This window comes from Poecilia mexicana, unplaced genomic scaffold (genome assembly GCF_051168715.1).
Source record: "Poecilia mexicana isolate PSO_F unplaced genomic scaffold, ASM5116871v1 scaffold_8, whole genome shotgun sequence".
In the NCBI taxonomy this organism is placed as follows: domain Eukaryota; kingdom Metazoa; phylum Chordata; class Actinopteri; order Cyprinodontiformes; family Poeciliidae; genus Poecilia; species Poecilia mexicana.
Window position 1 is genome coordinate 13,424,122 of NW_028263377.1, and position 11,099 is coordinate 13,435,220.

Here is an 11,099-nt window from a genome sequence, read left to right on the forward strand (position 1 = left end):
TTTGTTAAACTTTTAATGATTATACTTTGTCTTCTTCATGGTTTCCCAACCTATGGCCCGTGGGCCCTAAGAGGATCACTGGTCCTTCTGTTAAGGACTGAGTTAACGGGTACAAAATGAACGATTTTATCTAACATTGTACCTAAAAACCTTATAAAATGTTCTTTTCTGGGTAGATTGTTCCTATATGCAAACAGGATTAGTGAGCTCATTCTTTATCACAGTGGTGTGTTTATTACTTATCTCGCATTTCTCCACTGTCTCACTTCTCGCTTCCCCCTCCTGCTGTTGGCGTCGCTGCAGCTGGTCCTCCCCCCGCCTCTCCTCCAGCTCCCTGTCAGTCCAACTGGCTCTGGTGTTGGATAAGTTGTCCAGACCGTCCCTTAGTGAATGTCCAGGTTGTCCACCAATGAATTTAGTTCCAGTCCAAACGTCCAGCAGGACTCCATACAGTAGTTTGCTGCATGGCATTTCCCAGATGTCCAAGAATCAAGATCAGCGGACATCTTAGTGCCTTCAGGTGGCAGAAATCATCATGTCCTTTTTCGCTTCTTTATCAACTGTCATTGGCTGGTGATGAAGGAGGGACGTCATCTGATCTGGCAGGACAGGTTTGAGTTGAGGTCGGAGGTCAGACTCACCGCAGCGAGGCTCAGACAGAGGAAAAGGAAAGAAGCAAATAAGAGTCCATTAGGGTTTGTTTGGCTTTCTGTGTCTTTTTTCTTTTTACAAACATTTTCCATATAACTTTTGTCTTGTGATCGTATAGTGTTTAGCCACTTATTACCCAACCTTTTAAGAAATCATAAATCCTTTCCTTATTCAAACACATATAAACATGAAACATGTTAAAAGCTGTAGTCTCTTTTAACCTGTACAATATTAACCTTTAAAATGTAGAATGTAAGTTTATGTTAACTTCATCTGTGTCACGTTTCACCAGAGAACAATGGATTTCTCTAAATTTGTCGATCTTAGTGCTGCAGACTGTGAGGTCAGCGGGCAGCCCTCCTCTCAAAAAGGCCTAAGAGAGTCAAGAGGCTGGAATATTATCCAGGTCGGTACCTTACTCTGACCTCTGACCCCTCCAGTTATACAGCCAAAGGATCATTTCACCAAGTTGGTGTTATAATCTAATTACGACACAATATATTAAACATTGTTCTCTGGGGAGAATTTTATTATTTTTATTTTTCAGCTTCTCCTCCTTCAGGAAAGTCATAATTCCACTTTTAGCATATAAAGAAGTTGTTCCCATGTTTTTACTTCAGTGAGACGTCTCTCAACTGGTTTTTCTTTGAAGGTGTAGGAACGCCAAAAACAAAACAAACAAACAAAACAAAACACCAGTATTTCCTAAAAATAATTATTTCTGACTTGTGAGGCTTAAACCTAATTTTTAGTAACATTAAAAATTATTTTGCATGCACTGGTTTCATACCGAAATTCAATTTCTTTTATTTATTTATCTTTTACTTAACGTATAACAAGCTGCACATGTGTCCACCATTTCATCAATTTGAAATGGTGGTTTGACTTTTTGGGGTGTGGTAGAGTCTGATCATGCTGAGGATTTCTCCCATCTGTGGTCCCCTCACTTTTGCCCAATCCTTTCCTAATGAGGGTATGGCTGCTTCTCCTGCTTCTACCCCATTTAGTCTATATGAATGGATTAATCCAGTCATGTCTTCTATCCACTTATCGGGGTCTTCTGTTACAGGTGTTATTCCTTCTACAGCTTTTCTGGCCTCTTTTAAAGTCCAGGGTCTGAAAACATAAATGTGTTGCGGCTGACCATCTCTAGGATTAGGATTTGGGACCTCAATCATTGGATATTGTTCTGTCCCTTCAGGACTGTACATAACTCGAGGAGTTCTGTACTTTCTCAGATTATATGAATGTCCCTGACCACTTGGACCTGCACTTTCTTCATTGTATAATGGTGGTGGAGAGACTGGGAGAGGTGGGTAAATTTTGGTAGGTGTGAAAACTGACTCTGGATCTGTGGTCAGTTTGGCAGGTGGGGATCGTGTTAGAGTGAGAGTTGGAGGAGTTGAGGGTAAGGTTGCCTGCTTGCCTGGGGAAGGAGTTTGAACTGTTCTAAATATGGGCTCATTTTCTTCTGGTACTAAGACAGGAGCAGACGGAGCTGCTGCAGCGGCCGGGGGAGGGTTGGTTGCAGGAGCTTGTGCTCACCGCACCACTACATCATTCTGTGTGCTTAGAATGACTTTATTATCTTTTGGTCTAACAAATAGGTTTTTTGCTTCTACAAATTTTTGTCTTTAACCTTTTTAATTTGTTCTTTCCTGTCTATGGCTGCTTTTAACCATAACTTAGCACACCTTAATTCATCCTCCTTTTTAGCCTTTTTTATCCCCTTTTTTCTTGCAACACTACTCTCCAAAATTCCCACAATTGTTTGCCATTGATCAATTTTTAGTTTTCCATCTATTTTATATTTCTTTTTCCATTTTTTCATGTGTACAATGCTACCAGGAAATCTGGACAGCATGTACTTCTCATCCCCATCGGGGCCCTCAACAAGTGAGGAATTACAAGAATTTGCATTTCCCATTATTCAACTTACTTGCAATTTGAGCTTTTATTTATTTAAATTTAGTCCAGATTCGTTGACTCCTAGGGAGTCCTATGAACTGGAGATCTTTTCAGTAGGCCAGCAATTAAAAATACCTTGTTGTGGTATTCTCCACTTCAACTCTTTTGAGTGGGAGAATCTCGCCTTTGCATCCACAAGAGGTTTGCTGCTTACAACCCTACTGTTTTATATGAGGTAAAATACTGAGCAGTATTTAAACCTCCAATCACTCTTTCACGCACACACACATCAAAGCAGCAAGCAAACAGCAATATCAGCACAGTAATAACAGAACAGTAATAATAAGCTTCCTATCTACGTGAGGACTTACCCTTAAGAGGTGTCCTCTAAGTAAGGAGGCTCTCTAAGAGCCTTTCCTTTTGCCTTTAGTTGAAACTCTGTCAACTGGGACCCTTATAACTTCTTTAGTCAAGCTGGTATCTGACAAGGACTCAAACCTCAGAGTTTTAGCAGAGCGACATCATACAAGGATACTCAAACCTCAGAGTTTTAGCAGAGCGACATCATACAAGGATACTCAAACCTCAGAGTTTTAGCAGAGCGACATCATACAAGGATACTCAAACCCCAGAGTTTTAGTCAAAACGCTGTTTAACAAGGATACTCAAACCTCTAAAATAGCCATTTTAAAATTCACCTACGTTTCTGTAGTTTTTGGGTTGTCCAGTCGGATCTCGTCACTCCGCCGCTGGCAGACAAAGTCGGACATGTGTCGCTGGCCCAGCGAAGAATTTTGCTTCCTGGGTCTTTCTTTCCAGGTCCAGTTGACTCTGGCCGTGCACGGATTCAGCGCGTCTTCCTCTGCCTGTCAGCGGGGGGTTGAGAGGTCCCGGGTTTCGGCACCAAATGATAGGTACTTTTCTCGAACCTACATAAAAAGACCACAGACAACGTATATGAATTTTATAGACAAAGCTTTTGCAAAAGGAAAACTCTCCATCAACAACCTCATCAGCCGTTCACAGAGAGTTCTGATCTGCTTTCACGTGAGCTCCTTCTTTTATTGTCAAAGCAGAACAGCCAAAAGGGGCAGTCAGGAAGAACAACAAAGGTCGTAAAACATTTAACCTAAACAAACCAGCCAGGTGTGATATCTGATCTACGGTCTGAGCCCAGTTCAGCTCTAGGTCAAACTAACAATAAAGATGTAGATTAACATCTTAAGTTAGGAGGTATTCTGGTTGTTAAGGTCTGAGAAACACAGAGTTAACTGTTTCACATGGAGATGAAACAGACAGTTGCGACCTCCAGGTCAGTTTATACACACATAAGGAAGAGAGAACTTTAAACTCAAAATCACAATAATACTGATTAACATTAGACTGAATATGAACTAAAGTAATAATGATAATACCAAAAAATATCTAACAGTTTCTGTTTCCACATTGTTGAAGAATCCACTGCAGGACTGGATTTCTTCTTATTCTGTACTCAATCTCTTCATCACTACATGGAGCGACTGCAGTGAACAGAACGATGGTGTGACTGAAAACATCTGCATTTAAAAGCTCCAAGTGTTGCTTTAGTGATGATTTGACAAGCTCAGGTAAATATAAACCAACAGGAATGACCAGCAGAAAGACATGAGGTCCTGGGGAACACAGATGGACACTGTTCTGGATTTCTATCTGATCCAGTTTTGGGGTCTGTTCTCTTGGCCATCCCCACCACCATCCTGGAGTATCAACCACTGTGACTCGTCTGCTGAACACTTCCTGCTGCCTCGCTTCACTCTGAGCTGTTCTTCTGCTGGTGTCAAAAACATTTTGACCCAGGATGAAGTTTCCAGCTGAACTTTTACCCCTGAGAAGGTCATTAAATCTTCCTCCAATCAACACAATCCTCAACTCTGTAGCAGGATGACTTTGTGCTGTAAGGATAAATATTGAGTTAGAACCCAGATTGCACACAATGTTAAATCAACGTTGAATTATAGTCAGAATGGTTGATTTTTGGTTGAAGTCAACAACTGATGGTGGACCAACCACCAAACAACCATCCAATTCTAACCGCTGAAACTGTGTCATTGAATCAATGTTGTTTTGTGGTTGAAATCTAATGACTGAAATGCCGATGTCTGATCAACATCTGATGAATGTTGAATTAATGTCAGTTATTTTGCCAGACACCTTCCCATCCTCTCCTCTGAAGCTCTGGGTGAGAGCGTTTCATTACTGAGTGGGGGTTCTCACATTTTTAATAACACTGTACAGGATAGTGGGTGGTGATTCCTTTCTGTACATTTTCTTTCTTGTTCATTCATAAAAAATCTTACTGAATGTTTGTTATATATTGACACACAAATATCTACAACTTACTGCAAGGAGTGGAGCGGTCCACCCCCACCATTTACATGAGTGGGATGTCCCAACCACACAGCCACTTTGCTGTTGGCTTGTTAGCAAAAGTTGCTAATAGCCTAGTCAACTAACATTAAGATAAATATGAATGAATATTCATTAGTGTGTCCTTATTAATTTAACAGTGAGTGCACAGGGGGAACTGTACGGTTTGTATTTGTTCTCAGACCTGTAACCAGTACACTGTTTAATATTTCAGTGTCTTTCAGAACTTTTCAAATGTTTATCTTTCTAACCAGCACCTTCCTCACTTTTATTTTTGTGTTTCTCAGCTGCTGCTCTGCAGTTTGACCAAAAGCTGACACTTGAGGACTGCAGCGAAACTGTCAAGAAGTGGCTTCATTACGTGCCAGAATGAGAGGAAGACATTGCAAGGAATCAAAGTGACGCCAACCAGAGTCAAACTGGGGTTACCATAACTTGTACTGTTTCCCTGGTTCATACAATACAAAGCTTAACCTCATGGTGGTGTTCATCCATGGACAACAGACTGTTGTTCTGACAGTCAAAAAGGAGTCAAATATGTTTAAAGATCTGTCCCTCTTTTCTTAAATAAAATGTTATATCAATCCCATGTTGTCATTTTTAACCTTTTGTACATAGTTTTGGTAATATGTTGTTGCAAGATACTTTTGAATGACACATAAACATGATACCCATCATCTGCCAATAGAATAGTGTTTAACACCAGTGAAGAAACTTTTAGTGGTATGATGTAGATCTATCAGAGCTAAAAATGTACATAAATTCCTAGCTTTCATTAAATATAAAATCAACCCAAATATGCATGCAGGTCCACATTCAGATGATGGTCGATTCAATGTTGTTTCACTCATTTTGTGCTATCTGGGAATCTACGTTAGTACCAGCACAGAATGTACTTTCTAAGTCAACTGTATATTCCTATTGAAACACTTTTCTAAAAAAGTAAATATCAATAACATTAACACACACAATTACATTTAAAATAAACCTAAAACACAAACAACTATAAAAGCAGAGGGAGATATTTTTTCCAACTTCTATCTCTTGCATAAAGTCTTGGAAATCAACATTTTCAGCCACTACAACGAAAGTTTGAAAAAAATACTCCAAGATAGACAACATTTACGGAAAGTTTTATGAAAATGTCACAGACCTGAGTTGTAAATATCAGCTGAAGCAGCCATTTCGTTAGATTCACTCTGTCGAGGTTTCTGCTTTTTGTTTGTTCCATAAAATTTGTTCCTAAACAAAAGAGAGCAGAGGTTGATGATGTGCTTGATGACTGATTGATAAAGTCAAACATGGTCAGAGATCGCCATCTGCTGGGGGACTAGAATCACTGCATTTTTACTGTGACAACCTCTATTGTCAATGTCACATTACTTTGTAATGTGACATTGTGTGTAATGTGTGTAATGTCAACAGCAGTTGACAACAAAAATAAAATACAGAGAAATTAAACAAAAACACCTATAATACAATAAATAAAAATAAATATTTTATAATAAAACTGAAACTTAAGAAATCAATAAACAAATAGGTTTTTATCAATTAACAGAATAAACCCACTGGGTCAAATAAAAAAAAGGAAAATTAACATTTACTTAGAATAATTTGCACTATCTAATTAAATGGTGAAGCAAAACATAATGATTTTAATTTTTTTAATTTTTGGTCTTCACATGTCAAATGCTTTAATATTCTAAAGTTACTTAAAAGGGATTTTGGCTGTTAATGCAGTTTATCCAGTAATGTTCAGGATGTTTACTGCACCTGTATTAGTTTATAATTTACAGTGAATGTAACTCAGTTCCCTTTGACCAAACACTCAAACAATTAGAAACTTTAATTTCAGTTTTTAAGAGCTTGATTCTTGATGTCAGATTTGTTTTCTACATACTTATACTATGTTTGATTACATTTATAAGGAGTGATTTTCAATCAGGAAATTAATGCTTGAAAATGAAAACCTGAAAAAAATCTTAAATTAGAAAAACTCACTCTCAATACCAGCAGATTAAATAATCATAGCTCTAAATCTAATCTCAGGAACCCACAGACAAACCCTTATGGGACTCATATTGACTGCCCTCGTTTTCCTCATATGGGGTTCATCTAGGTATGCTGGCAGGGTTCCCACCATTAATCACAATAAATCATAATAAATTTGAGCTCCTACCATCTAGAAAGAGATTCAGTTAGCCCAAAGTAAGAACCAACAGATGGAAAAGCTTTTTTATTACTTATTGTTGTGACAAATGGGACTGCAGTCATTTTAGTGTGTAAGTTTCAATTTGTATTTATTCTGATGTTCTTCCTTCAGATACATTAAAGTTTTTTTTTACTATTCCCTTTGTTTAACCAGGTAAACCCCATTGAGATCTAGATCTCAGTTTCAAGAGGGACCTGGCCAGAAGTCCCTCTTGAAACTGGGACTTCTGGGAGACACAACAACCTTAAATACTAATTAATAGATATGCACAAGTTTAAAACAAATACAAAACAATTTAAAAGCAATGACACGTCCTCCTATCAGCACAATCCTCATCTCTGTAGGAGGGCGGCTTTGTGCTGTTAGGAGAGGATAAGCCATTATTTTCATGAGGTTTAGAGACACCTACTTTGCTTAGGCAATGTTTTCTAACTCATATATTCTGTATATTCTGTAAACTAATTATTAACATTAATACAACAAAGCAAACAGTACAAACATAACTATAAAAACATAGGAACCCTTTTTGTCCAATTTGAAAGCCAAAGTCTCTGAATTCAACACATTCAGCAACTAAAATATTCAGAAAAACAAAATTTTAAATAGGATCAAAATTGACAGTTTTATAAAAGTTTTACTGACCTGAGTTGGAAATATCAGCTCAAGCAGCCATTTCATTAGCTTCACTCTGCCGACGTTTCTGCTTGTTGTTGGTCCCAGAAAACCAGTTCCTAAATGAAAGTAAAGATAACAGAGGTGGATGTTGTTCCACTTGATGATTGGTTGGTAAGGTCAGACATAGAGGCGGCTGCAAGATGAACACAATGACTGTATTTCTACTGTAACTATCAAAAGCAAATATTTTACAATAAAATGAACAAATCAACAAAACAAATAGTTTTATCAATAAAAGTAGAATAAAACCTACTGTGTAAAATTACAAAGGAAAATGAATATTTACTCATTAGAAGAATTTGCTGTTTGATTACATATTGAAATATTTGATTACCTATAGTGATCTGAAGTGAAAATAAAGTGTAAAGCAAAAACAAGACTCTGTGTGGAAAATAAAATCTGACATTAGTAATCAGATTATGCTGATGGAGCTCCTCCTGTCTTTCAATTTTTGATAAACTTTCTATTCAACCTCTTATAGACCCTGTGTCATTTTTCTGACACATTTGCCACTTTAAATTTGTAAATCAGCAGTGTACATATTTAAAGTGCTGACTGGTGATTTTTAAGAAACGTATTGCAGCACAAACCATAGTTTTAGACTCAGGAATGTTATTGCTCATAGACCTTATTATGTAAAACTGTTATTAATAGCAGTTCTGTTGCTTTTAGGCAATTTCACAATACAGCCTCTGAGAAAAATCTGAGGAAACAAAAACTGGATGAAACAATTGATAAAAGTGACCAAAGTTATTGTAGTGAATTAACTAGTATATTATTAAAAGACTTTAAGATAGACAGAAAAAATACTTTCTCCCCTCCCTTTATCATCTATCATCTGGAAATTTAGTGTGTAAGTTTCATTTTAGTGTGAAAGTTTCAATTTGTATTTATTTTTATGTTCTTCCTTGAGATGCATTTACAGTTTTTAAATTTTTTTTATTCCCTTTGTTTAACCAGGTGAACCTTGTTGAGATCTTTATCTCAGTTTCAAGAGGGACCTGGGCAGAAGTCTGCAACACACAACAACAACAACCTTGTACCACAAAAATAAAGCTAATTAATACATATGCACAAGTTTAAAACAAATACAAAACAATTTAAAAGCAATGACACTTCCTCCTAATCCTCAACTCTGTAGCAGGGCGGCTTTGTGCTGTTAGGAGAGCATAAGCCATTATTTTCATGCAGTTTAGAAACACCTACTTTGGTTAGGCAATGTTTTCTAACTCGTATATTACTTTCTGCCGTATGTTGTGTGAATAAAAACATCTACATTAAAAAGCTCTAGGTGTTCATCCAGCATTAGTTTGAGACACTGAGGTGAATACAAGCCAATGAGAACGACCAGAAAAAAAGACATGAGGTCCTGAAGGTCACAGATGGTCACTGTTCTGGATTTGGATCTGATCCAGGTGGGTTGGGTTCTCTCTTCTCCATTCCTGCCTGGAATATCAACATCTGTAGCCATCTGTCAAGTTCTTCCTGTTATCTTACTGCCCTGTGAGCTTTTCATCTACTGGTGTCAAAAACATTTTGACCCAAGATAATTGAGAAATCAATTTAAACTGATTCCTATAAACACAAATCTGAACTCTGAATCAGGATGATTTTGCCCTGTTAAAGGAGGTAAGGTATTATTTGGATTAATCTCAAAAACACCTTCCCTATGTATACCAGCAGGAATGGCTTTCCTTTTTAAACTGCACATTTTCTTTGGAACAGTAATACAATAAAAGTAAATATGAAAAACAAATTGACTTAAAAGGCAGAAAAAATTCCTTAGTATATTAGCAAGTTTTGTAACCATTCATTTGATCCAGGTGGGTTGGAACAGGGATGCATTCAAAAGTAGGAGTCCATGAGCAAAAGAAGAATGGAGCTTCAAACTCCTGATCTAAAGTGTCCATTAAAAATATAACTCTTCTGGATTTGCACTCCAAGTTTTGCAGCATGGATTGTAATTTTTAAGAGGAACTAAATTACTAGACTAGGGGTCTTCAAATCCAGTCTATTGTTCAAGACATGATACCTGTTCTCACACCTAACCAGTCTCCTCTGGTGAACAGAATAAGTGTGTGTTTCCAGATTTCTTCTCTAAACAGACTCATGTGTTCCTGAACAGACTACAGATAAAAATTAATCAAACAGTCACTCAACCCTTGTGCGTGCGAGAACTGAGGCAAACGTATAGGACTATCTCAAATGATACAAGTTTTACGTGTGTGGGGTCGTTGGACCCCATTTCCCTTTAGAATCTAAGGTAATGAGTAGTTTCTATGGTTAAAGTAATTGAAAGTAAATATAAAGGTACAATAGGTACACCAGGAGTTTCTCAGTGATCTTTTTGTTCTAACTAATAGGTTTGATTCCAGTTCAGTGTGGAGTAAATATATAACTAGATGCTCCTGTTCTGAGTTTGTGGGTAAATACAAGTCCTCCATGATTTATAAGCCAGAGTCTAAAAGGAGATTCTGTGGATAACCGTCTAAAAAGTGTAAAGCTAAAGATTGATCTGAATTAATGAGTACTCAAAAATTTCTAAAATAATAAACTAGACAGGGCAATAAATGACACGAGAAAAAACTGGAACATGTAGCTGATGATACACAGCAAAGACATAAGCCAGCGAAGGCAGTTACATCAGGGAGATGTATCTGTAATCATGAGACATGCATGCATATTTGTCTGTGAAGCCCAGTCTCCTACGCACAATTTCTGATAAGATGGTACTATCTCAGAGCAAGTTCTTGAGTCCGGCTGTACAATTTCATGGATGTCATTCAGAGTGAGAGAGGAGATAGGAAAGAGCAGCTTATTTACAGATCTTCTAGTCAACCAACAAAGGCAGTCATATGAGAGCTAATTGAGATAAGAACATTGTCCTAAAGTCTCTTGGTGCATCTCTGTTAATTCCAACAGACCAGACTAGTAACTTCTCCAAGATTGACTCCATCCTGCTGGTGAACTCCAGTACCTGCAGCATGCCTGCAAATCTCAGCATCAATGGCATTCAGTTTGCGGCTCTGGTCCCACAGCATATTAGTCTGACCGTTCACCAGACAGCCCAACGTGGACAGACAAATTAATCAGGCAGCTTAAAAAGGGCCGAAACAGCTGCTGAAGTCCTCTGAATTTGTCGAGATGTCAGGTATCCTCCAGCCCAATCAGCAGAAATGCCGTTATCATGAATCAAATAACTACAGGTCCTCCACGTCTTCCAGGTATAATGTGGACAGACAAAATG

General features: G+C 37.7%; 1 protein-coding gene and 1 long non-coding RNA gene across 2 annotated transcripts in view; one reads left to right on the forward strand and one right to left on the reverse strand.

Moving 5' to 3' along the window:
- Positions 1–11,099, forward strand: part of LOC148158002 (uncharacterized) — a 277,765-nt gene that overhangs the window by 216,401 nt on the left and 50,265 nt on the right. The window lies entirely within an intron of this gene.
- LOC106930933 (uncharacterized) overlaps positions 1–11,099 on the reverse strand; it is an 83,676-nt gene that overhangs the window by 8,013 nt on the left and 64,564 nt on the right. Inside the window, exons 2-4 of the mRNA XM_088008291.1 lie at positions 7,820–7,908; positions 6,119–6,207; positions 3,990–4,490 (exon numbers count right to left, since the gene is read on the reverse strand). Of these exons, the coding sequence (XP_087864417.1) occupies positions 3,990–4,490; positions 6,119–6,149 (532 nt within the window). The 5' untranslated portion in view covers positions 6,150–6,207; positions 7,820–7,908. The remainder of the gene's footprint in view (positions 1–3,989; positions 4,491–6,118; positions 6,208–7,819; positions 7,909–11,099) is intronic.